Source organism: Ziziphus jujuba, chromosome 5, assembly GCF_031755915.1.
Source record: "Ziziphus jujuba cultivar Dongzao chromosome 5, ASM3175591v1".
NCBI classification, from domain to species: domain Eukaryota; kingdom Viridiplantae; phylum Streptophyta; class Magnoliopsida; order Rosales; family Rhamnaceae; genus Ziziphus; species Ziziphus jujuba.
The window spans coordinates 10,208,170-10,235,396 of record NC_083383.1 but is presented as its reverse complement, the minus strand read 5'-3'; the positions used below and the strand labels follow the sequence as shown (position 1 = coordinate 10,235,396).

Below are 27,227 nucleotides of genomic sequence, written 5' to 3'. Positions count from 1 at the left end.
TAATGAATGAGCATCGCAAGCAAGACCACAATCTGAGTTGTTCTTTACATATGTAATTGATCTGGGCTCTTTTTCTTGCTTCTAGAAAATAAATCTTTTATAATACCAAAGAAACTGAAAAAAATAAAAAGCCCAGAGTGACTAGGCTCGTTTAAAGAAGTTATGGCATAAACCATGAAGCATCGTTACTACATTCAGAATCAAAAATTTTGAGAATAACAGGAATGAATTGTTAGCGTTAATGCTTTATTTCGAGAATCATTTTTTTTTCTTTTTTTTTTGTCCTTATGATTTCCGACGGCCAGGAGTACTGGAGTTTTTCCTCTTAGGCAGAGAGCGGCTGCTGGAAGGTGGATGGAGAGGAGAAGAGGAAGGGAAGGCACGTGATAGAGCTTTGGGAGGAGAAAAGGAAGGTGTAATCTGAGCCATCCGTTTTCATCTAAGGGCATATTTTTTTGCACATTTTTGGACCGTCCGACCTATATATATATATATATATATATATTCTATGTTCAAATCCACTCTGACAAAAAATGATCCGGTCCAAAAATGTGAAAAAATAATCCGATCATTAGATTTTAACTTATTTAATAGACAGTTTAGATATTTTCTTATCACACATAAGAAAATTAAAAAATTATAACTTCAAAAAAATTTTCTTCAACCTTCACGCTTCAAAATATTATTTCCTTTCCCACTCGCACCACTGTTTCACACAAACTTTACCATTTCAAATTTTCCAAATAAAATCTACCATCTCTCACCATTTCAAAATTTCCAAATAAAATCCACCATCTCCACCGTTTCAACCCTAGATATCCTTCTATTGCTTCCACCACCTGGATCTTCTTCTCGACAATCCACTATCTATTTAGAGCCTGGGTTAAAGGTTAGTATTTTTGAGCCATTGGTTTTTTTTTTTTTAAGCGCCTTTGGTGTTTTTTTTTTTCTTTTTAATAAGTGTAAAAAAAAACCAAAAAAAAAAAATGACATCGATAACCTGCAAAACGTCACCGGCTTATATACCAAACAAGTGTGCATTTTCCTTTAGATTAAAAGCTGCTATTTCTCGGTGGTCCAAAGTAGTCTCGACGTGGGCAAGAGCAAAGTCCCAACGGCGACTGCATCGCAATCCCAAGAAGAAAGGGCGTCTATGGCCTTGATAATCGAGTCTCGTTTGGCGGAGTTCTTTTGAGTCTTAGGGCTTCCATCTTAATCGAATATGAGATTGAGGAGTTTCTATTTTGAGAGTTTTGATTAAGCTGTGAGGGATGAGCAGGCGATCATAGAGGAGTTAGAGTGGTGGGGTTTCAGAGAACAATAATTCAAATGGTGCTGTTGTGGGTTGAATTAAATATTGGAAAGAAAGAGGTTTGAGGACGTAAGGTTTTAGAAATTTTATTTTTCTAATTCCTTTGTAACTTTTTTATATTTCTGCAAGTAAAATTCAAACTTAACAAAAAAATTTGAAAACCAATTGAAAAGATAATAACAAAATTTAGGGGATCAAAGCCAACACCATTACATCCCAGCAGCGTTAGCTTCGGTCTCTCAATTTTTTTTTTTTAATTCCTTTATAATTTTTTTATATTTTTGCAAGTATCATTCAAAATAATAAAATTCAAACTTAACAAAAATTATCAAAGACCAATTGAAAATTATAAAATTGAAAAGATAATTAAAAAAAAAATTCGAGGGACCAAAGCCAACGCTATTACATCCCAGCAGCATTGGCTTTATTCTTCCAATTTTTTATTATTATTATTTTTTAATTCCATTGTAATTTTTTTTCTATATTTTTACAAATATCATTCAAAGTAATAAAATTCAAACTTAACAAAAAAATTAAAGACCAATTGAAAATTACAAAATTGAAAAGATAATAAAAAAAAAATTAGGAGACCAAAGCTAACGCTATTACACCCCATCAGTGTTGGCTTTGGTCTCCCAATTTTTAAAATATTATTATTATTATTATTATTATTTTAATTTCTTTGGTAATTTTTTTATATTTTTGCAAGTATAATTCAAAATAATAAAATTCAAACATAATAAAAAAAATTGAGAACCAATTGAAAATTACAAAATTGAAAAAATAATAAAAAAAAATTGGGGGATCAATGCCAACGCTATTACATCCCTTCATTGTATTTTTTTTTTTAATATTTTTGCAAGTATCATTCAAAATAATCAAATTCAAACTTAACAAAAAAAATTAAGAACCAATTGAAAATTACAAAATTGTAAAAATAATAATAAAAAATTAGAGGACCAAAGCCAACACTATTACATCCCAACAACATTAGCTTTGGTCCCCAATTTTTTAAATTTTTTTATTATTTTCTATTTTTTAATTTCTTTTGTAATTTTTTTTTATATTTTTGCAAGTATCATTCAAAATAATAAAATTCAAACTTAACAAAACAAAATTGAAGACCAATTGATAATTACAAAATTGAAAAGATAATAAAAAAAATTTGGACACCAAAACCAACACTATTACATCCCAGCAGTGTTGGCTTTGGTCCCCTAATTTTTTTATTATTTTCTTTTTTATTTTTCTTTGTAATTTTTTTTATATTTTTGCAAATATCATTTAAAATAATAAAATTCAAACTTAACAAAAAAATTGAGGACTAATTGATAATTACAAAATTAAAAAAATAACAAAAATAAAATTGGGGAACCAAAGCCAATGCTTTTACATCTTAAAAGCCTTGGGTTTGGTCCTACAATTTTTAAAATTTGTTATTATTTTCTTTCTTTTAATTTCTTTAATGAAAATATGATAATGAAAAAACAAAAAAAAAGGGTTTGTGTTTAAAATTGGACCAAAAAAAAAAGAGGAAAAAAACTTTTGATAAAAATATGATAATGAACAAAAAAACAAAAGAGGGTTTGTCTTCAAAATTGTACCAAAAAAAAGAGGAAATTTATTTTGATGAAAATATGATAAAAAAAAAGAAAGTTTGTGCTTAAAATCGGACTAGAAATGAAGAAAAAAAAAAAACTGTCATAAAAGGAGCAAAACTGACGCTATTTTCAATTTTAAAGAGAATCCTTTTTTTTTTTTGCCCTCTTTTTTATTTTTTGTTCATTATCTTATTTTCTTCAAAAGTTTTTTTTCTCTTTTTTTTGTCCGATTTTCATCAGATGAATTAAAAAAAGAAATAAAAAATAAAATTATAAAATATTTTAAAAATTAGGAGACCAACGTCAAGGCTTATAGGATGTAAAGCATTGCCTTTGGTTCCTTTTTTTTTTTTTTTAATCTTTTCAATTTGTAACTTTCAATTGATTCTTAATTTTTTTTTATTAAGTTTGAATTTTATTATTTTGAATGATACTTGTAAAAATATAAAAAAATAAAAATTACAAAGGAATTAAAAAAATAAAAAAGAAAATAATAAAAAAACTTAAAAAATTAGGGGATCAAAGCCAACGCTGTTGGGATGTAATAGCGTTGGCTTTAGCTCCTCAATTATTTTTTATTATCTTTTCAATTTTGTAATTTTTAATTGGTTCTTAATTTATTTTATTAAGTTTGAATTTTATTATTTCAAATGATATTTGCAAAAATATAAAAAAATTACAAAGGAATTAAAAAATAAAAATAAAAAAGAAAATAGTAAAAAATTTGGGGATCAAAGCCAACTCTGCTAGTATGTAATAGTGTTGGCTTTGGTTCTCCAATTTTTTTTAATTATCTTTTCAATTTAGTAATTTTTATTTGATCTTCAATTTTTTTTTGTTAAATTTAAATTTTATTATTTTGAATGATACTTACAAAAATATAAAAAAATTAAAAATAATAATAAAAAAATTAAAAATTGAGGGACCAAAGCCAACGCTGCTAGAATGTAATAGCGTTGGCTTTGGTCCCCTAATTTTTTTTATTATCTTTTCAATTTAGTAGTTTTCAATTAGTCCTCGATTTTTTTTATTAAATTTGAATTTTATTATTTTGAATAATGCTTATAAAAATATAAAAAAATTATAAAGGAATTAAAAAAAAATAAAAAATAAAAATAAAAATTGAGGGACCAAAGCAAACGCTGCTTGAATGTAATAGCGTTGGCTTTGGTCCTTCATTTTTTTTTAATTATCTTTTCAATTTTATAATTCTCAATTGGTTCTCTATTTTTTTTGTTAGGTTTGAATTTTATTATTTTGAATGATACTTGTAAAAATATAAAAAAAAAATTACAAAAGAAATTAAAAAAAAGAAAATAATAAAAAAAATTTAAAAATTTGGGGACCAAAGCCAACGCTGCTGGGATTTAATAATGTTGGCTTTGGTCCTCCAATTTTTTTTATTATCTTTTTAATTTTGTAATTTTCAATTGGTTCTCAATTTTTTTTGTCAAGTTTGAATTTTATTATTTTGAATGATACTTGCAAAAATATAAAAATAAAAATAAAAATTACAATAGAATCAAAAAAAAGAAAATAATAAAAAAATTTAAAAAATTGAAGTACCAAAGCCAACACTGCTAGAATATAATAGCATTGGCTTTGGTCCCCCAATTTTTTTTTTTTTGGTTATCTTTTCAATTTTGTAATTTTCAATTGGTCCTCAATTTTTTTGGTTAAGTTTGAATTTTATTATTTTGAATGATATTTGTAAAAATATAAAAAAAATTACAAAGGAATTAAGAAAAGAAAATTTCCAAAACTCTACATCCTTAAACCGTCTTCTTTCCAATATTCATTTCAACCCACAACACCACTGTTTCAATTCTTGTTCTCTGAAACCCCACCATGCTAACTCTTCTGTGATCGCCTGCTCATCCCTCACAGCTCAATCAAAACTCTTCAGGTAGGAACTCCTCAACCTTATATTTGATCAAGATCAGAGCCTTAAGACTCAAAATAACTCAACCAAACGAGACTCAATTATCAAGGCCGTAGGCGCCCTTTCTTCCCTGGACAGCGATACACTCATTACCGGGACTTCGCTCTCGACCACGATAAGACTACTCTGGATCACCAAGAAAGAGCATCCCTTAATCTGCAGGAAAATGGCCATTTGTTTGGTACTTAAGCTGGTGATGTTTTGCAAGTCATCGATATTATTGTTTTTTTTTTAATCACACTTAAAAAAAAAAAAAAAAAAACAATGGCTCATAAATATTAACATTTAACCGAAGCTGGAACAATGAATTTTATTTGGGAATGTTGAAATGGTGAGAGATAGAGGATTTTATTTAAGAATTTTAAAATGGTAAAGTCTGTATGAAACAGTGATGCTAACGGGAAAGAAAATGATATTTTAAAGTGGAAAGGTTGAAGAAAATTTTTTAAAATTGTAATCTTCTTACGTGTAACAGAAAAATATCTGAGCCGTTAAATGGATAAGTTGAAATCTAATGACTGATTATTTTTTCATGTTTCTGGATCGCATCATTTTCATCAGATTGGTCATGATCATAGAAAAACTCTCTCTCTCTCTCTCTCTATATATATATAATATCCATCTGTTGTTTTTATTTTTTATTTTTTGAGTTTTTAAGTTAAATTTAATCAAATGCAATTTATTTTCACATCCTTACGTTAAAATGAAATTATCACTTAGTAAAATTGAAATTCTTTATAATTTCTTTAAAATTGTTTTTCTTTTCAAAATATAACCAAAATATATTTTTACTGTGAAACTGGGATTCTACCCCAAAAAAAAAAAAAAAAAAAATAACGAACATTTTGGGGCAAATATTGTAAAAATCATAATACGTAACGAAAGCATAGAAAAACGACAAAAGTCTACAGTGAAGAAGACCATTTGATAGAGCGCTTTTGAGTGTGTTGACCGAATTTCATCTACAAAATTGAGATGGTTTAGTGGCTCTCCATTTTCCATTTTATTTCCCCTTTTTTTTTTATTTTTTTTAAATATCAAAAACTGCTTTTTAAAAAAAATGGGTGCTTCTTTCTTCCAACAGCTCTTCTTTCCAGCTCCAAAATCCACCATCCAAAGCTCTTCCACGTCTCCTTCTTTCGTCTTTGTCACCTTCAATTTTTCTCTCTAGGGTTTCAACTTCCGGAAAATAGCAGAAATTCATGGACTTCGTATATGTAAATTGCACTTATACTTCTCCATGTCCCCTCCAAAATCTCAAACCCCACATAAGCCATAAGAAAAATGTGCCAATGCAAGCTCCAACTTCTTTGTATCCTATCTTACATAGAAGAAGAATAAAAAGAAGCAAGAAATGCTTGCCGGTACGAATCTCGAATTTCGCGGCTTCAGCAACCGAAAGGTCTGCTAATGGTACCGTAACGAGGAGAAGCTTGACAGCCACGGTTAGGGATGAGAGCCGTGCTTTGCCGGTTGGTAAGTCCAGCGATGCCATGGAACAGCTCGATATCGAGCGCGGAGTTTGCATACCGTTTCGCAAGTACACTCCTGATACAGTATGAAATTTATACATATTCTCTAGTGTTTTGATGAAAATACTAATTTTTTTTTTTTTTTTTTGTGCGCGTTTATTATCATGGTTAGCTATTGTTGATAATATCGATGTTGATTGAGATAGTGATACATATAGGTGTAAACTCTGTTTTGTTTGTCATGGTTTTCACTTGATTCTTTGGGAATTTCATTTCATAAAGGCATTGGCGATATACATGCACTTGAAGATGCTCGTACAATTTTATTAAAAATAAAATAAAATATGTGTTTTGACTTACTTTGGCATAGAATTCATAATTGGTTTCTATGACTAGGTGATTAATAGAGTGTTGGAATGATGAAATTCATATTGCTATAATTGTTTTATTGTAACTAGGTGAGAAATAGAGTTTTGGAATCAAGAGGGGCTATTTTATCACTGATTTTGCGAGGTGTTGAGATAGTGTGGAACTTGGGGTTGTACTGGTCTACCTTGATGTATGATTTCATGGTTGGAAGAGACGAAGAGGTTGTTCCATTTCGTGCTCGGCAGCTTAGGAACCTACTGTGTGATCTGGGGCCTTCTTTTATCAAAGCTGGTCAGGTGTGCCTTTCAATCATATTTTTGTTTTTTGTTTTTTGTTTTTTTTCTTTTTTTCCCCCCCATATCTGTAAGGGTGCTGTTAGGGTATTTAAATTTGTAAATTGGGTCATGAATCGTTTCTGAGATGTTATTATTATTTTTCTAGGATATGAATATATAGAACAGGTCTTAGAATGCCATGACTTTTTTCATGATTTTTCAATCTAGCATTGAAATTTAATTCTTTAGAATTTAAGAAGTCACTCTGATATGAAACTATGCTGTACACTTTTTTAAGGGTCAAAATGTATAGCGAAAAAGGAATAGCTTTTGACTAATTTGCATGGAGAAAACTTAGACATATCGGATTTGCTTGAAATTTAGCATACTAAATACATTAGGATTTTACCATACAACATGGTATAGAAGTTAATAAGTTTATTATATAGCCATTTGTGGTTGTCAAATATGGATCCATTTGATTTTGCCAATTTCTTCTTCTTTTTTTTTTTTTTTTTTTTTTTGGGGGGGGCTTTTTTGTTTTGTTTTTTGTTGTTTTAAAGAAGTAATAAATGAGTTTAATTTTTCTAGTATGAGTAAATTTTTGGAAAACCTTCAAATTCTGTGATGGCAAGTTTTGAGCGCATTGTAAAGGATCAAAAGAACTCTCCAAATTTGAATATAACAAATTGATTATAATCAGTCATTTTGTTTTTCCATTTGCATGTTGTACCTCTGGCATGCACATGCCTTAAATTTTGTGTTTGATTGGAATTCATAGAAGTGTTGACAGGTGCTTGCAAACAGACCTGATATCATCAGAGAAGATTATATGAATGAACTTTGCATTCTTCAAGATGATGTTCCTTCTTTTCCGAATCAGGTAAATACTCATCTGCCAAAACTTAACAATAGCCTAAACACTTGTGTTTGTGATCGTCCTTATTCTTTGTGCTTCAAATATACTAAAATGGCCTATGGCTTGACCAATTATTTAGGTTGCTTTCAACATCATAGAAGAGGAATTATGCCAACCCCTTGAAGCTGTTTTCAGTAAAATATCATCGCAGACAATAGCAGCTGCAAGTTTAGGCCAAGTTTACCGAGCTACATTACGTACTACTGGTGAGGATGTTGCTATCAAGGTATGAAGCTAATCTGATGGCTTTAAAAGATTGCTCTTGCTGGATGAATTTCCAAATCAGTCTATTTCTCTAATACTTTCAGGTGCAAAGGCCAGAAATAGAACCTATAATATATAGGGATCTTTTTCTTTTCCGTACTCTTGCTTCATTCTTGAATGGAATCAGTCTCCAGAAACTCGGGTGCAATGCTGAGCTTATAGTTGATGAATTTGGTGAGAAGCTTCTGGAGGAGCTCGATTACACTTTGGTAACTTTCAGATCAGCCCTTTGGTTAGCGTAAAAATTGATTTACATGATAATAGCCTGAACTTAAAAACTAAATAAATGTGTATAACCCGCACTTTTCCAAGTCACCTGGCATGTGCCTCAGCCTTCACCTGAAAGGACACCAATTATGCCTTGACTACATTAAAGGCAAATTGGGGCTGCTACCATATTAGGCCAAGAAAGATGAAACATTTTTGTCTGGCATGATTATATGCCCATGGCTGGTGGCTAAAGTGCTTGTGTACAGTTAAACTCCCAATATGGGTGCTTTTGATAAATTGATAATTGCATTTTAATAATTTGTTTTTGTTTCCTGCATTTCAGGAAGCTCGTAATATTGAAGATTTTATTGAGAACTTCAAAAATGATCCTACTGTCAAAATCCCTCGGGTATACAAAAACCTATCTGGTCCACGAGTTTTAGTAATGGAATGGATTGATGGTATCCGGTGCACTGACCCACAGGTATGCTTGTAACTTTTCACAATCGAAAGGTGCTATTTCAGTATTCATTTTTGGTGAAGCAACAGTATGAAAATCACCTTTGGTAATGATAATCTGTCCCTTGCATTTCAGGCTATCAAAGAAGCTGGCATTGACTTAGATGGGTTTTTAACAGTTGGAGTGAGTGCTGCTTTGCGGCAATTGCTAGAATTTGGGTTATTTCATGGAGATCCACATCCTGGAAACATTTTTGCTATGCGTGATGGACGCATTGCATATGTTGATTTTGGGAATGTTGCCGTGCTTAGTCAGGTAATAATATGCATTTGAAAGATATTCAATGTAAAGATGATACTCAGACAACGTCTCTATTATTATTATTATTATTATTTATTTATTTATTTTTGTATATACGAGGACTTTATTTTCTATGTTGTTTGATTATTTGTTAATGCTAGAAATCAATTTACTAGAAGTGGAAAGAGTTATCTTCATATTATTTCTTTCAAAGTATAAGAAGTATTGGAGAAACTGTTATACCAAGCTTATATTTGGCCAACATGATAATTTAAAATTCAGTTTATCAATTCTTGTAGTGTAGGTTTTTGTTTAATTGAAAATCTTCTGTGTAGTGTTCTCATAGGTCTAAAGGTTACCATGGTATGTTGTTATCGTGTTCGATTGTACAAGGACTACCCACTTGCCAAAACTAACAGTTTAATATACAAGAATAGCAATAGTTGTATTTTTGTTTTTTATAGTATAATTTATTTTGTTAATCTGACTTTACAAAGATAATCTTATTGTTTTCCTCTCTCTCACTCTCTCTGTGTCTCTCTCTGGGATACTTTCTATGTTTCAGCAAAACAAGCAGATTCTGATTGATGCTGTTGTCCATGCTGTAAATGAGGACTATGCTGAGATGGCAAATGATTTCACCCGGCTTGGCTTCTTGGCTCCTGGGACTGATGTCTCCCCTATCATCCCAGCTCTAGAGGCAATCTGGCAGAACTCTTCTGGAAAAGGACTGTCTGACTTCAATTTCCGAAGTGTTACTGGTAATCAAGTTCTACAATATTGGTACTCGTGAAATCTTTTTCTTTTTTAATGTCATAAGGTGTGCTTGAAAATGTCTGGTTTAAGAGAATAGTCATAGATTTCAAAGTAGAGTTATTGGGAGTTGGTACAGCAAGAATCACAAAAAGCAGTGGATTCATACTTGCGGAAATGCTTAGATTATTTCTTTGTTAAGTTATACACTCTGCTTGGAAATGTCTTCCAAATGCAACACTCAAAATCTCAAAGTACGATGCTTCGGAGCATAAGAATCACCAGAAGCAATTGATTTCTTTTATCAGCAATAGTAAGATGAACTAGATGGCTACCTTGCTCGTAAGGTGGCATTTGCAACGACCATGAGATTTCACAAATTGACAACCTTGCACATTCATGATAGAACATATTTTCTTCTCATGATAGAATATATTTTCTAAGTCATTGTGATTGTCAGATGACATAGGTATTCATGATATCAGAATCACTCCAATTAAAAATTACAACCTGTTTCAGGTCTGATTAGATTCCTAAATCTGTCTAAATTTTTAATCTTAGGTGGGAAAGAATAAATTCCATTGTGCTTTAATTAGGTCTGCAAATTAGTTCCAATTGCTCTAGACTTTCTTTTTTATGCATGTGCATAAAATGTATGCTATCTGTGCTGCAGGAAAATTTAATCAATTGGTATATAATTATCCCATCCGTATTCCAGAGAGGTTTTCCCTCGTTATACGTTCTTTATTGACTCAAGAGGGTATCTGTTTTACTCTGAAGCCAGACTTTAAATTTCTTGAGGTACGAACATATTTTTTCCTTTTTTTCGTTCACTTTGTGGTACCATATCTTCAATTTATGAAATTAGCCACATGGGAAAATTTTTTTAATACTAATAGTCATATTTATAGAAAGTTATAATTTAGGGTCTACCATGAAAATTGTTTACTAATTGCTTCAAGAAGGGTCCTACCATATTATTGTCTTCATGAATTAGAAATCATACAACCTCAAAGGTAAAAAGATTTTAGCTGTAATGATGTGTCCTATGATATATGATGTTTTTCCGGTTCCTTGCAATTACTGACATTGATTAATCAAATAGGTGGCTTACCCATATGTGGCAAAGCGTCTCCTGACAGATCCAAACCCTGCTTTGCGCGAACGCCTTATACAGGTCCATTCAAGACTGTTCTTCAAAAGCCCATCTAATCAATATTATCTAAAACTAGAGGATCCTGTCCACATCAATTTTTGTAGTAGAATGATTTGAGGACCTATATCTCTCTTTCATTCATTAGGAAGGCCATTAAATATTTTTATTTTAAAGCTATTATTTTTTCTTATTGTATGTTAATGTTTATTTTTATCATCACAATCTAACTCTGCAAGCCTTATCTGTTCTTTGATGATTGTACGTACATATTTTTTTGGTTGTGCTTCTGTCTTCATTTTTCCAGTTGGCCCTGTCCAAAGTCATCAATCATCACGCATAGATGGTTTCTCATGCCATATGTCTTAGTAGTGACTGACTGCCTATCTTGCAGGTTCTATTTAAAGATGGTCTTTTCCAATGGAAGCGGCTAGAAAACCTTATTGTTCTTGCAAAGGAAAATGTGGCCAAGATGAGCAGCAATCCTGCATTGCAGGCAAAGGACATGTCTGTACCTTGCTGTGACTTGCTAAATTTGTATATTATTCTGTTGGGAGTTTTGAAGAGCCTATATTTACTTAGGTCTTTTTGCGCAGGCAAAAGTCAAGAAGTTTGCAAGTTGAAAGAAAATTAGATCTCACAGACACCATTAAAGATGGAGCTCGTCTTTTCCTAATTGACGCAAGTATTCGTAGACAGCTTATTTTGGCTTTGACCGAAGATTCAAAGCTTCATGTTCGAGAGGTTAGAAAATCTTTTCCATTTTCCTCCTTTTGTTGGAGAGGGATGGGGTTGTTCAAAATACTTTATAAGACCACTAATTATCAAAAATGTTTTCTGTAGCTTGTGGATGTATATAGACTACTTGAAGATCAGATAGACATACCATCAGTAGCTTTAGAAGTAGCACGAGGTAAAAATCTTCATTGATCTCTTTTTTAACTCAAGGGACAAAGTTAACTTGATAACTCAAAATATTTATCTTGCTCTCCAACTTCTCTACCTTTTGCTTCACAAACTTTGATGCTGTGACTTGCAGACTTTCCAACTGTTGTTCGAGATCTCATGCTTTCTTGGAGCGAGTCAGTCTTATCGGATAGATAGTTTAAGCATCGGAAAAGCTGCAAAAAACAATACCGGTTTTACCACACAGGAATACTATACTATGCCTACCTCTCACTGAATTATCATCGAACCAGAGCCTGCTTTTTCAAATTGTCAATATTTATCAAGTTGTAAAATTAACAAAGATTCATTGCTTTTTGTATCGGAATGCTTGTTAGTTACACTCGTATATAAGAATGTATAGATAGAAGTGTAGATTTTTTGGGAAGAATTGTGAGGGAGATTAATCAAATTTGCATTACTATATTGGACTACAATACCATGCCTACCTTTCACTGAACCTGCCACCAAAAAAAAAAAAAGTTTCAAGTTGTCAAATCTATCAAATTGTAAATTTGACATCTATTGTTATACATGGACCATCGTTTTTGTTTTTTTCTTTTTTTAAAAATTATTTTAGTTAGGAAAATTCAAATTCAATATTATTGCACGAGAAAAGCCACTACAGAAGTTAGAAACCATTGTTTGTTACGCATAAGAGTGTAGAAGCGATTTTCAGCCAAAAAAACATAAAAAACTAAACAAAAAATGTATAGATGATATTTGTAGTTTTTTTTTTTTTTTTTTTTTTTTTTTGGGTCCCTTTACACATGACTACTATATATTTAATTTCAGGTAAAAATGTAGAGAAAATCGTATGACAATGATGCCAAACATGCTCATGATAACAGTCATACTCTGTTTTTGGAGGCTGTAGCTATCAATGCCACCATTTTTAATAAATAAATTTTCTGTCTGCATGCTTTATTCTAAATTTTCTTTCTTGTCTCTCAATGTCAAAATAAAACAAATTTTGTCTAACATTTTATCATAAAATATAATATATATATATATGTATGGAAATTCTATGCTGAGTACGGTCCGTATGAGAACCGCAGTATTAGTGACGATTTTTTATAATATTAACAATAATTTTTTAGAAAATCATCACCACTATTATGAAAAACCATCATCAATACTGTAATCCGTATAAAGACCGTCCGCACTATAAATGGATTATGTATATGTATATATATGCGCCACTTGTAATGAGCGTATAATTTATTTTTTATTTGTCTGCAATATTTTCTTTATTGAAATGTATTTCTTTATTTATTTTTTTCTCTAGCAAAGTTTAAACTCTAACCGCTAATTTCCTTCTTTTTTTTTTTCTTTTTTTTTTTCAGGGAATTTTTCTTTATAAAACATTTTCATTATTATCGTTGTGTTAAACAAAAACGTATAATAAACTGTCTATAAAAAGAAAAGTTTTCTGGCCACCGGCGAGGTCTAATCTTATTTACCGATTCACATCCTGTAGAGAGATAGAGAGAAAGGGAAGCAGAAAGAAGAAAGTAGAAGCATCGTCTTCGATGCTCGTGCCCTGGTAAACCCTAATTTCTTTTGCTTTTCTTAGTTTTCCGACGAAGTCTTGCATTTCCATTAGAATTCCTGCCTAGATACTGTTTTTCTGTTTATCATGCTTTCTGTTGGTTATGGAGAGGCATGTGGATTAACTGATTTTTTATTTTTTATTTTTTTGTATCTGTTGCTATATTCTGATTAGTCGGAAGTTGCATTTTCGCAAGCCTTTTGTCGGGAATTTCATCCTCTTATAGTGTTTCAATTGTTGTTTGGCTGCTCAGATGGCTTGGGCACAGAGAAGAAGAAAACTCTTCGTTTAGGTTATTAGCTAATTTTGGTCTTCATTAGATGACAATCTCTGATTAGTCTGTTAATTGGACTTTGCAGGTAGCTTATTTTTTTAAATTTTATTAATTGCCTGAATTACTCATTTTCGGTGCTGAACATTTAAATTCAAGAGTTTGGTTTATTTAAAATGAAGAACCTGAGCTTCAATTTGGTGCCGGTAGCTGCACTTTTGTTCAAAAACTGATTTGATCTATTTGCAATTTATGTTTGCAGCTATCTTAATTCGTGTGGAAGTCAGAGAAAGCGATAGATTCTGGAGCAAATAGTTATAACTACTACTGTTTCTTTTCAACTGTTAATGGCTATGATGTTGTGTTAAATTAAGGTCATTTAGTCAACTCCATAGGAGGGTTGATCGGGCTATTTGGTTGTTAAATTATTGACTCCGGATACGCCACATTTTCTGGGTATGTAGTTCTTCACACTGTTCCATTTCAGGTTCATTTGAGACGCTATATGTGAGTTTTATGCATTTGTGATTTAGCCATTTCTTTCCTGATTTATTGTCCATCAGAACCATGCCTCGCAAAGTAAACTATGGAGTTGATTATGATGAAGACTATGATGACTTTGAAGGTTATGATTATGATTATGAAGAGGAAGAGAGTGGTTAGTAGCTATACAAATTCTGAATTTATTGTTTATTGGTTCTTTCTTGCTCTTTCCTGTAACTAAGAATAGTATCAATAACAGATGACAGGTATCAGATGTGCATCCAAGCTCTATAATTGTATAATTTTACATTTAGGGAGACTATTTTGCCCACTCTAGATTGTAGTCATGTCTCCAAATATTTTTAACTTTTTCGTCTCACTGGGCTTTTCTTCTTCCTTTCTCTCCTTTTTGAGTCTTCACTTTTTTCCACCAAAGACTAGGAAGATATTATTCATCTGTAACGTGAAGGTGTTTATGAGCGGAGAATGGTATTGGGAGTGGTAGTGAATAATATATATAAAAATAATCCATTCTGAAAATACTGCATTCAACAATGCTAAGTTCTTTTTATTTCCTTTTTAATTTTGGTTATTTTATTTATTTATTCTTTTTGGGCATATGTTAAATTGGGGGAAGGGGATTATTTTAGCTCCAGGCCAGATCGAACTAGGACCTAGGGGTTAACAATGGTGATTATTGTCATTTTGGCTGTTTCCAAGGGGACATTTTGGTTATGTTATTGAATTGTTTTTCATTGATATTGGTTGTTGTGCTGATATACATTTAACATGATAGAATGACTTCTCAGTTTGCTTTTGCTATGGACAGTCGATACACCTCAATCAAGGCAAGAAACTGCAATACCTGGGATTTGGCGTTGTTCCATTTGCACATATGATAATGATGAGAGCATGACTGCTTGTGATATTTGTGGGGTTCTTCGCAATCCTTTGGTTAACAGTGGCAGCAATAGTGATAAGAAAGCAGGTAGTTACATGTAACTTATTGATTCAACTTTTTGTGATTTTCACTTCAAAGAATTCCTTTGTTGTATGGTTTGACCTCCATTGCATATTTTACATTGTGTGATGAGGACACTTTTTTTCAGCCCCCTCCCTTTTGCTGTTTTAAACAATTACCTAGCATTTCCGTTAGGCTCAATTTCTAGACAAGGGTGCCAAGTTTTATCTCATTTTATTTGAGATCAATTTGTAGGGAGACCTCATATGCTTTTGGCATCAACTTCCATGTTAGTGTCCTCGTCATACAGGTTTGATTTCAGGTTCATTGCCCTTTTACAGAGTAGATCTCTTTCATGCAGTTGAAGGCAAATGCAAAGATTCTGGAGTATCCATAACAGCCAAATCTCTTTTTGCATCACTGCCGCGTCAGATACCAAAAATAGCTGTGTTCATTCAACCGCAGAAAGATGGTTTTATAACTGAGGAGGGCAATAATTTCCACAAGCTTGGGAATATCCAAGGACATATTCATGAATTCCATAAGGCCTTTAATACTCATAAACATGATCAGATTAATATAGGTCTGCACATGTTTAATGGAGGATGTGGATCTGTAGAACTAGATAACCATCCCTTTTGTAGTCAGATGCTTCATATACAAGCAGTCAACATATTTATTCAAATTATTAACAGATATATGATTGTGATCTGTATTTGGAGTTCTAACCAAACTTAAACTGATGTAACAGCTCCCTTCAAGTTTGATGTTCCATCCCCAGATGATATGGTCTCAAACGGATTGAATCGTTCCTCCAAAACGGGCGCAAAAGGTATCCTTTTTTTTTTTTTTTTTTTTTTCCTTAATAAAAATAAGTAGTGGTTGTGAATTTGATCTGCCATCTATTTTTTATTGACAAAAATGCTGATGTTTTAATCATATCTAATCAAAGGAGCCAGTGTTGTGAAATGAAATTTTTTTCTTCCATGCTGTATGGACCAATACGATATTTACTTAAATGATGCTTTCTTGTTGGTCAAGTGATAAATTTCTTATGGTATCTTGTATCTTTTAGTTATGCATTAATACAGAGGCCATCATTCTGAAAAAGATATAGCAATTCTCACATAACATATCATTATTATCAAATTAACATCATCCCTAAAGTATAAGCTGTTATGAAGTGAACCCAACGATACATATAGGCATAACAGGCATAATAGACTCTTAATACTCCTATTCCTAACTTGTGGGCCATCTAAAAACTGAAAGTGTACCTTGTGCGTGCACAATAGTTAATTAACACGTTGGAGTTAGTAAGATTTATGAGCTGATTTTTGGTTCATCAAGTAATGTACCGGGTTTCAACCCTAGTTGACTAGTTATCCCCTTTTTGTTGGTTATTAAATACCTGTCAAATAAAAAATGAAAGGTGGTTGATTCTGAATTGAGATACCCAAACCAAGTTTCTATCTCTGAGTTGCAAATTGCCCTTTGTTTTTGGCACCTAGTAATCTCATTAATCATACATTTTGCCTAAAAGAAAAAAAAATGTAGCGATGTTAATTGGTTCTTTTATATATGCCTAGGCTTAAAAAGTTATCTTTGCTGTCTTGTGGCATGCAGCCAATTTTAGGGATTTGAAGTCTCAAAAAGTTTCGTCAAGCGTCACTGAGAAGAATGGTGCTGTTGATGTACAGTCAAGTAATGAAAGCTCAAGTAGCTTATCAACATTGACAGATAAGAGCAGTCAGTCAAAGAATGGGGCAGTTAATATACGAGGAAGTTCGGATGTCTCATCATCTAGGGTGCCAAAAAGTAGCCGTGATAAGGTGGAGCAGAGTAGCGGTCAAAGGTCAGATAGCTTATCAGCATCAGAACCAAAAGGCATACATGATGCTCTCGATGGGGCTACTAATTCTTCTGCAGCAAAGGGAAAGGCACAAAGTATTAGCAATAGTTTAAACAATATGGCTTTGGATGTTAGATATGGAAATCAAAATAATGTCAACAGTCAAAAAGCTAATTCAAAAGTACAGTATAAACATGAAAAATGGATGCTTCCTGATCAGGCTGAAGATACACTGATCCAACTGAGTCTTGCAATTGTGAGCCTTTTAGTTGTCATCTTATGATCCATGCACTAGGATATGTAGATCCTTCTTTTAGTTTATATTGTCTACACATTGTTGATGTCATTTAAAATGTCCTTATAGGTTGGTCATGTTGATTCTGGAAAATCCACCCTCTCAGGTAGATTGCTACATCTTTTGGGACGTATTTCTAAAAAGGAAATGCACAAATATGAAAAAGAGGCAAAGCAACAGGTAATGTGATTGCAATATTGCAGGTGAATGGTTGTGAAGTATGAATTTTGTTGTGATTTACTTCATGTTCATAATTCAATCAGGGAAAAGGATCCTTTTCTTATGCTTGGGCACTGGATGAGAGCACAGAAGAAAGGGAAAGGGGAATAACTATGACAGTGGCTGTTGCTTACTTTGATTCCAAAAGATATCATGTTGTCGTGCTTGACTCACCTGGTCATAAAGATTTTGTTCCAAATATGATATCTGGAGCAACACAAGCTGATGCTGCAATTCTTGTAATAGATGCCTCAGTTGGTGCATTTGAAGCTGGTATGGATGTTGCCAAGGGACAGACAAAAGAGCATGCACAACTTATTAGAAGTTTTGGTGTTGAACAAATTATAGTTGCTGTTAATAAAATGGATATTGTTGAGTACTCCAAGGAACGGTTTGATTTAATCAGGCAACAACTAGGAATATTTCTCCGTTCTTGTAGATTTAAAGACTCTTCCATTTGTTGGATTCCATTGAGTGCCATGGAAAATCAGAATTTGGTAGCAGCTCCTTCTGATGTTCGTCTTTTGTCCTGGTGAGTTTGTTCATTCATTTCAAGATCACGACACTCTTTTGCTATTCCAGGATTTTCACCTTTTCTACTTATGGCAACTTCTATAATTTGGAAGAAGAACCAAGTTTAGTTAGAATTTAATCAAAATATCCTAAAAGTAAGGTAAAACTAAAAATGATAACTAGAGGTCCAAATATACTGTGGTAAACCCAATGTTATTTGTCTTTTGCTATATGGTTTTGAATCCTTCTGGTGAAGCATAATTAGTACATGCTTAGGTTGACATTGTTGGTTGCATAATAAATATTTGTTACCCTTGGACTAAAAAATATTATCATCTGAAAAAGAAGACTACTTTTGTGCTCAAGATGAGTTTGGAAGTCATCATTGTTTACCCATTCATGTGTTTGATGTGTTAGCTGTTTTCTTTTGCTTTTTGGCTTCTGTTACCCTTTCTAGGAAATACACACATGGTATGACAAATAAAGTAAATTTACTGAACGTACCTGAACTGCAGGTACCAAGGACCTCACCTGTTGGATGCAATCGATTCCCTTCAACCTCCAGCAAGAGATTTTTCTAAGCCTCTTCTCATGCCAATATGTGATGTGGTTAAGTCAGCATCCCTTGGACAGGTTTCTGCGTGTGGTAAATTGGAAGCTGGAGCTCTTCGTAGTGGATTGAAGGTATGATTGGCTGACTATAGTGGTCTTTGACCAATAAATTTGGTTGATCGTGTCTTAATAATTTTTAAAATCGTTGTTTATTGTCATATAGCCATGCTAGGAGTCTTCTATACTTCTCTAGGAGCTATCATGTTTCTATTATACCATCTTTTCAGATGTAGTGCTGGCATCATTTTCATGTTTATTACACGAGAGAGAGATGGATTCAGAGCATTGAACATGTAGTAGTTGCTTTGGAAGTGATTGTTTATAAATGTGTATAATCTATAATCTAGTGTCCCCTTGCTGATTGGGTGTTGATTGACAGATTTAATAGGCACTCTGCATTTCTTTTTCTTTGTTTTTTCCTTTCCTGGACTAAGATTACCCTAATGGTTGGATAACAGGTGATGCATGTCTAGTCTTCATATGTATGTTTTATATGTAAATATGTAATAGATATTTCAGTTTTGTTCCTTAATCATGTTGTAATATGGGTGTAACTTTAATGGTCAAATTCTAGGTTATGGTTATGCCTTCAGGTGATGTAGGGACAGTACGCTCCTTGGAACGTGACTCTCAGGCTTGTGCCATTGCAAGATCTGGAGACAATGTGGCTGTTAGTCTTCAAGGCATTGATGGAAATAATGTCATGGCTGGAGGTGTGCTCTGTCACCCTGATTTTCCAGTGGCTTTTGCCAAACATTTAGAAGTGAAGGTGGTTGTTTTGGATATTACAACTCCGATTTTAATTGGCTCTCAGGTGAGTATTACATATGGATCACAATTCAGTTTCTTTTGCTCACTATTTTTATTTAATCAAAGTGTATTCGGTAACTGGAATGAGCAGTTGGAATTTCATATACACCATGCAAAAGAAGCTGCTAGAGTAGTAAAAATTGTGTCGTCGCTCGATCCAAAAACCGGAAAGGTGGCTAAAAAGGCTCCTCGCTGTCTGACTGCAAGGCAGAATGCTGTTATTGAGGTAAATTATGATAGTGACTGCTCTTACAAATTTGCAGATCAGGTTTTTACTGTTCAAGCATGGTACAGGATCAGTTTGTTCTAATATGTGCCTTCTCTAAATTCAGGTGATTTTGCAAGGACCAGTTTGTGTGGAAGAGTTTTCGAGTTGTAGAGCTCTTGGGAGGGTGTTTCTAAGAGCAATGGGAAGAACTGTGGCTGTTGGTATTGTAACCAAAGTTATGGAGTAAAGCAATAGTTCTTGTTACCATCCTGACATGTCTCAAAAATTCAACTCGGCATATTTTTGGTTTCGGAAAAGGGTTTGTTTTCCAAAGTGTTCAACAGTTGTGCTACAGAGAGTATCTACAGCAATTTTGTATAACGCTGGTGGGGATTTATTGTATATAAGTCCTCTGGGTTCATGTACATGTACATTAGAAGATTTGTAGTTTATATAATATTTTATTGATTCTTTTCTGCATACACACTTAGTTAGAAGCTCTAAATACGTAAGTTGAGTTAGGGTAATACTTCTAATACCAAATTTATTTGCCAAATTATGTGATTGTTTATTAATGATTAGAAATTAATAATAGTCTAAAATCAACAGTAGACAAATTGATAATAGTTTAAAATTAAGGTAAACCTGATAAAATTATGTCAAAAGTCTTTGGCAGCCAAAATTTTATTTTAAAATTTTGATTGGTTAGAATGGCTTAGGCAACCAAAATTTTATGCCAAAATTTTGATTGGTTTAGAATGGCTTAGGCAACCAAAATTTTATGCCAAAATTTTGATTGGTTTAGAGGTACTAGATGAGTTAATTAGATACAAATTTGGCATTTTTCTTAAAAAGCTAGCAATGACCATCTAAAGAAAGTATGTTGTTCTGTTCTTGAGTTATTTATGGGATTTATATGTCAGATGACCCTTAACCGCTACAAGAAGAGAAGTGTTTTCATGAGAGAATTTGGAGTTTTGAACTGATGATATAAGAAGAAATGGGTTCCATAATTTTTTTTATTTTTTGATTAATGGGTCCCATATGCTCTAGCGAATGCTAATGGCATATGTGGCAAAAGTTCAAATACTCTTGGCAGAAGTAGAGCAGGTACTAGGTGATAATGGGCTCTTAGGTTGCAAATGTGGATGTGGAATTAATGTAGATGTAAGCAAAAAGGTGTGCTAAACTTGGCTAAGTATGGGCATCTTTTAATCTACAATACATTTTATTTTATTTTTTTGGCTAATAAGGGTGTGTTATATTAACTAAAACAAGCAATCATATATAAATAATATGATGCTAGGGAATCAGTCTGTGGTGTGCACACCTCCACAGTCCTGTTCCAAAATGTTTAAAAAGTAAGAGGAATAAGACAAAGCAAACACAGACCTACTTGAAGACTCATACCCCATTTAGCTATGTAATAGGCCAACTTTTAGGTTTCTTAGGGTCCACGCAAAACACACATTAGGATAACTTGAGCAAAAATCTACAATTTTCCTAATAAAGTAAGAGGTGGTCTAATGAACTAAGGACATATTTGGATTTGTGATGCTTTGGATGACAGCTTTGGAGTCGCTTTCACACATGACATGTGGGTATCCCTCTTCAGCAGCAATATGTACAGCATGGAGAATCGCAACTGCCTCAACTGCTTTTGGGCTATGAATCTGTTCTCGCACCACTTTAACCTTTACTCACTTCCCTAAATGGTCTTTGGCAACCAATCCAAGGCTCGCTTCTCCATCTCGAAGTGCCACATCTATATTGATCTTGATGAAACCTTACAAGGGTGGAGACCAAGAATAGGAATTCAATGTTGGAGGGGAAAGGTGGTTGCCGTCAGACTGTAAGCATAAGAATTCCCAAAACCTGTTAAACAAAGCATTGACTTCATCCTCTAAAGCAAGAGGTTTACCTTCAAAGACAACCTTATTACGAATCTTCCACAGAGTGTCAAGAGTTAGGGAGGCAAAAAGAACTTGTGTTGATCTTCCTGGTGAATTGGAAGCTTCCCCACAGGTTTGGCTAGAATCTTAAGATAGTCTTCCAAGTTATGCAATTAAATAGTATCCCATCGGACAGACCAAGGAGAGGCTAACCAGATTGCCTTTGCAATGTGGCACTAAAAAAATAGGTGCATTTCTTCCTCCGTGACACCAATGGGGGTAAAATGGCATGTCAATTGGGCAATGACACTGGACTAAGGAAGCTCGGAGAGGTAGACCACGGACTGAGAGCTTCCACATGAAAAACTTTAGTCTGCTATGTAGGTTGCTAGCCCATAGATGCTTCCACTAGCTCGAGTTTTCCCTACCAGCTTCACACATGAATTTGTAAATAGATTTAACCTGAAAGGTGCCAGCAGTGCTACCTGTCCATATAAGTTCATCTTCGGCTTCACAATCAGCTTAGAAGATTCTCAGGATGTTTTTGACTGAGCCACTGTCAAAAAAAGTGTTCAACCGTGTCGTATCCCATCCCCCATTAGGAGAAAGCAACGACTCCACCATACCAACCTCAGAGAAGAAGGCGTTCGGATTGGGAAATGGCTTGAAGTTCGGATTATTAAGAATCCATGGGTCTTCCCAGAAGTTAATCTTGTTCCTTTGCCAACCCGAAAGCACATTTCTTTTGCCAACACAGGCCTTGTATCAAGAAGGCTCTTCCATTGCCAAGAGGCATTCTTCTTTTGGCCACACCTCATGAAGGAGGAGTGGGGGAAATATTTGCCTTTAACTGCCTTAACCCATAGCAGATCAATGTTAGTCTCCAGCGTCCATCCCAACTTGCATAACATAGCCTTGTTAACCTGTTCCAGTTTTCGAATACCCAGGCCTCCAAGATTTTTAGGTGCGCAAACTAAACTCCAAGAAAAGGTATTGAATTTAGATATTTGCTGGCTATTGTTTCTCCAAAGGAAATTGCTGGCCATTTTATCAATGGTCCTACACCAACTGAGAGGGAGTTTACAAGTCGATAAGGAGTAAACCAGCATGGCAGTGACAACAGATTTGACCAAAGTGTACCGGCCAACCTAAGACAATAGGTTAGCTTTCCAACTCTGAAGCCTTATTTCTATCTCCTTCCTTAGTTCTTCGTAAGACTTGGTCTTGCTTCTCCCTAAGAAAAACGGGTTACCCAAATATTTAGCATCTGCAGAGAGTTCTTTAAGATTTAGAACAGATTTGATGCTCGTTTTCATCCTTGAGGAAACATTTTTGGAGAAGAAGCATCCTGACTGGGCAAAATTTACCATCTGGCCGGTCCATTTGGAATAGTGTTCTAAGCAGCGGGCCACAGCAAGGGCTTCTTTCCTAGTCGCTCGACAGAAGATGAGGATGTCATCAGTGAAGAAAAGATGAGAGATTGTGGGGCTGATTCGACCAAGCCTTATGCCATGAATCTTTCCCTCCCTTTCCAATGAGAAGAGAAGTCTAGACAGAAATTCTACAAAGATAATAAAAAGGTACGGAGATATTGGATTGCCTTGCCTTAAGCGCCATTCCAATTTAACATTTCCATAAATGCTACCCTTGAGTAAAATTGAAGCTTGCCCTAGTGAATAACATTGGCTTAATAGACCCAACACTCTTGCAGAAAATCCAAACCTGATGAGGATTTCATTCAGCATATTCCAATTAACCCGATCATAGGCTTTGTGCATGTCTATTTTGATCCCTAGGAAATCGGTTGCATCCTTAGCCTTCTTCATTGAGTGAATGATTTCGTTGGCCAAAATGGAATGCTCTCCTATCCACCGCCACATTATGAAAGTCGTTTGGTTGGGTGAGATCAGTTTCGAGAGTAAAGGGCGAAGGTGATTGGCTAAAATTTTGGAGATGAGCTTGTACACCGTATTGCAGAGGCTAATTGGCCGGATGTGGTTAAAGTGAAAGATTGGATTTGTCTTCGGAACCAGCACAAGAGTTATCCTGCTAATCGCTACTGGTATGAATCCTGAGATGAAGGCATTTTGGATGGTACGTACTATATCATTCCCTATAACATGCCAATATCTTTGGAAAAATAAAACGGGCATTTCATCCAAATTGGAAGCTTTGGTCAGGTTTATATTTTTCAAAATTTCCATAATTTCCAATTCTGAAAGCAAAGCTGCAATGAAGTTGTTTTCCTCTCTCGTGACCACCAATTGAATTGAATCTTCTAAAAAAAGAACACGCAGCCAGGATATATGAGCATGTGGCTACAATACTCCTTTTTCTTATGAATAATTTATAATATTTCTCGGATGTAGATAGGGATGTCAACGGGGCGGGGCGGGGCCGGTTTTTAAAATTCCGTCCCCATCCCCGTATGGGATTTTTCATCCCATCCCCGCAATTTTCCCCGTTTTTTTAGAAGCGGGGCGGGGACGGGGATTCCCCAATCGGTGGCGGTGCGGGGACGGTTTCCCCATTTGTTTTTTTTCATATAATTGATATAATTTCTTTTGATAAATTTATATTAAAAAAATTTCTTCTATAAGCAAAATATAAATAAAATGACCAAAAATATAATAAAAATACAATAAAAGATATCAAAGTTCAAATTTATAATTTTAATAACATACATTCTCAAAAAATACAATATAATATAATCTAAATACATAAACATAAAATTTATAAAAATACACATGCACACATAATAAAGTTTTACTTCTCATTTCCTTAAGTCTCCATGAAAGAATGTTCCGTAAGAGTTGATTGCTACAAAAATAGACAAAAATATTAAATAATATCAAAAAATTTTAAACAATTTAATATAAACATTTTTTGTAATAAATAAATTCAATTTACCTCCTCATCAATTTCTATGTCACTCATAGTAGAAGAACAAGCTCCAACATACGGTGAAGAAGATGAAGCTAACAAAAATGAGATTAATTAGTTAACAATAAATACAAAAATTATTTAACACAAAAAAATATAAAATTTAATTTTTCATACCATTAATTTCAGCCCATAACCAATCTTGTGCACACATCAAAGCTTCTAAAGTTTTAGGATGAAGTCTACTTCAATGTGGACTCACAATTCTTCCACTGGTACTGAATGCAGACTCAGATGCAACAGTTGATACTGGAATGGCTAAAATATCTCTTGCAATATTATGCAAAGTAGGATACTTCATTGCATTTACTTTCCACCATGCCAATATGTCAAAGTCATTAGATCTAGGCAAAACCGGCTCCTCCAAATAACGATCAAGTTCAGATTTTACATTATCAAGATTAGTAGTGCTAGAAACAAACAAATCAAATTTTGCCAAACGATCTTTTTTTCCAGATGGAGTCATATTGGATTGAGAAGATAAAACATTTGGAACATTTGCACTCAAATTGCGTTTTGATTGATACTCCTTCACTAAATCATAGCAAATTTGACGTATAATGGCTATCTTATGCACACTTTCATCCCCATAAATCAAAGGAAAATAATATTCTATCACTTTCATTTTATACCTTGGATCTAAAAGAGTTGCTACAGCCATTATTCCATGTGTTTCACTCCAATATTTTTTAAATTTAGATATCATACCCGCGGCCATCAATCTAATTTCCTCACAAGAAGATGTTAGCCAATCACAAATTGACATCCTAATCTCACAAATGTGTGGGAAAAAAAGATTAGCTGTAGGATACTTTGTTCCTGAAAATATTTCAGTCATTTCATAAAACAACTCTAGCCTTTCACAAACCTCTTTGGCTAAATCCCAATCTTGATCACTAGGCAAACATTTATATAGTGACTCTCGTTGTTTCAAACGAGGAAAAACAGTCCTATATTTCAAAGCAGTAGCAAGCATCAAATATGTAGAATTTCACCTAGTTTTACAATCAAGAACCAACTTCTTATCACAAGAAATTTTCAATTGACGAACACATTCTAAGAATTTTTCCTCTCTTTTTGGTGTTGATGTCAAAAAATAAACACTTTCACGAATTTTTTCAATACTTCCACAAATTATTTCCAAACCATCTTTCACAATCAAATTCAATATATGTGCACCACACCGCATATGAAAAAATTGACCTTTTAACAAAAATGAAGAATTAGGAAGCTTATCCAAAAGAAGATTGACCAAAGCATCATTTGTGCTACAATTGTCTAAGGTCAAAGTAGAAAGCTTACCATCTATATTCCAATCCAATATGCAATCCATAAAAACATTGCAAAGAACCTCAGAAGTATGTGGACAAGGCACATATACAAACCTACAAAAAATAATAATAATAAATAGTTATAATAAACTAAATACATAAAACAATCCAATAAATATGAAATTTAATATATAAACTTATAAAGTACCTTATAATTCGACTTTGAAGTATCCAACCATCATCAATGAAATGTGCCGTAATAGCCATGAATCCTCTATTTTGGTTAGATGTCCACATATCCGTAGTAATTGCAACTCTACCATAATTCTTCTCTAACAACTCCATTGTTTTGGATTTTTCGTAATCATATAATTTAAAAATATCATTTCTAATTGTATTACGAGAAACCGCTTTAAACAATGGTTGAACCGTATTTATAAACCTCCTAAACCCATAATGTTCCACTATTGAAAGAGGGTATTCATGCAAAACAATCATGTTTGCAAGCTCTTTTCTGGCATTCTCTTGGTCAAACGTATATGTACTAACTTTAACTTTCCCACCGACATCTTTAGTAGGATTCAAAATTGCTTGCCTAATATCCTTTTGTGTTCGAAGAGGACACCTTTTAAAATGATCATGCAAATGTCTTGTTCCATTTCTCTTGTTCCATTTCTACTCCCTCCTCCTAGTTTCTTACTACAATAGTTACATACGGCCTTATCCACCCCATCTATCTTTACCTTTTTAAAATGATTCCACACAACCGAAATCAATTTTCTTTTTCCAATTACTTGACTACTATCCTCGTCACATACCTCTATCGAAGTTTGGTTTATATCTTCTTGACTAGGTATTTCTTGAGGAGTACTAATTGGAGTCGAATTGTCGCTAAAAGGTGTTGATGATGATTGATCCTTGTCATGTGGAGTGCTTCCAATTGTCGAACCACTAGCTTCTGCCATAATTTACCTTAAAAAAAATAAAAAAAGTAAAAAAAAACAAAAATTGAAAGACAAGACAATTAGATTAATGTGTTGATACCATTAAAATATAAATATATATATATATATATATATGTATATAAATAAATAGAAACAGAAGATGGTGAGAGTTAATCCATGTTTTCAGCAATTAATATCTACACATAGGGGAATGCCTTTAAAATAAGACCTTCAAAGGATGGAAGCAGAAACAAAAATATGTTTTAGTTTAATCTAAAGAAAAACTTTCAGAAACTTTCCATAATTTAAGTTAATTTGAAACTATGATTGAATAGCCTATTTAAGGAATTTTGTCCAAGTTTTCAATCCTTAAGATAATTGCTATATACAATGCAATAACGCAGAGGTTTTGTTCATAAGAGGCAT

General features: G+C 33.4%; 3 protein-coding genes and 1 long non-coding RNA gene across 11 annotated transcripts; 2 read left to right on the top strand and 2 right to left on the bottom strand.

Annotated features, from left to right (window-relative positions):
• Nucleotides 1–5,880: 5,880 nt before the first annotated feature.
• On the top strand, nt 5,881–12,412 carry LOC107420803 (protein ACTIVITY OF BC1 COMPLEX KINASE 1, chloroplastic). 3 transcript variants are annotated; one of them, XM_016029862.4, is made up of 14 exons: nt 5,881–6,411; nt 6,786–6,992; nt 7,765–7,854; nt 7,970–8,116; nt 8,199–8,363; nt 8,708–8,848; nt 8,960–9,139; nt 9,690–9,885; nt 10,551–10,678; nt 10,983–11,054; nt 11,425–11,537; nt 11,627–11,774; nt 11,874–11,943; nt 12,070–12,412. In XM_016029862.4, the coding sequence occupies exons 1-14, from the start codon at nt 6,058–6,060 to the stop codon at nt 12,132–12,134; spliced, it is 2,076 nt and encodes a 691-aa protein (XP_015885348.1). In that variant the 5' UTR covers nt 5,881–6,057; the 3' UTR covers nt 12,135–12,412. The 3 variants fall into 3 exon arrangements, with proteins under 3 accessions (XP_015885348.1, XP_048331168.1, XP_048331169.1); XM_048475211.2 differs by lacking the exon at nt 10,983–11,054; XM_048475212.2 differs by lacking the exon at nt 5,881–6,411 and having other exon boundaries at nt 6,852–6,992; nt 7,753–7,854.
• An 850-nt stretch (nt 12,413–13,262) lies between these two features.
• LOC107420808 (uncharacterized) lies at nt 13,263–20,231 on the top strand. Of its 6 annotated transcripts, none has more exons than XM_025074882.3 (14): nt 13,263–13,521; nt 13,781–13,819; nt 14,061–14,254; nt 14,362–14,456; nt 15,111–15,269; nt 15,604–15,825; nt 15,994–16,074; nt 16,869–17,350; nt 17,459–17,569; nt 17,653–18,140; nt 18,637–18,805; nt 19,308–19,547; nt 19,635–19,769; nt 19,876–20,231. In XM_025074882.3, exons 4-14 carry the CDS (start codon nt 14,366–14,368, stop codon nt 19,996–19,998), a joined length of 2,301 nt encoding a protein of 766 aa, XP_024930650.1. In that variant the 5' UTR covers nt 13,263–13,521; nt 13,781–13,819; nt 14,061–14,254; nt 14,362–14,365; the 3' UTR covers nt 19,999–20,231. The 6 variants fall into 6 exon arrangements, with proteins under 6 accessions (XP_024930650.1, XP_015885354.1, XP_015885355.1 ...); XM_016029868.4 differs by having other exon boundaries at nt 13,781–13,886; XM_016029869.4 differs by having other exon boundaries at nt 13,702–13,819.
• A 1,780-nt stretch (nt 20,232–22,011) lies between these two features.
• On the bottom strand, nt 22,012–23,421 carry LOC132803749 (uncharacterized). Its single transcript, XM_060817261.1, has 3 exons — nt 23,011–23,421; nt 22,274–22,566; nt 22,012–22,105 (listed from the first exon to the last, which is right to left on the bottom strand). The coding sequence occupies exons 1-3, from the start codon at nt 23,419–23,421 to the stop codon at nt 22,012–22,014; spliced, it is 798 nt and encodes a 265-aa protein (XP_060673244.1).
• A 918-nt stretch (nt 23,422–24,339) lies between these two features.
• Nucleotides 24,340–26,821, bottom strand: LOC132803869 (uncharacterized). The gene is made up of 3 exons (XR_009639115.1): nt 26,066–26,821; nt 24,554–25,971; nt 24,340–24,463 (listed from the first exon to the last, which is right to left on the bottom strand). It is a non-coding gene; the product is annotated as an uncharacterized LOC132803869 (long non-coding RNA).
• Nucleotides 26,822–27,227: the final 406 nt, after the last annotated feature.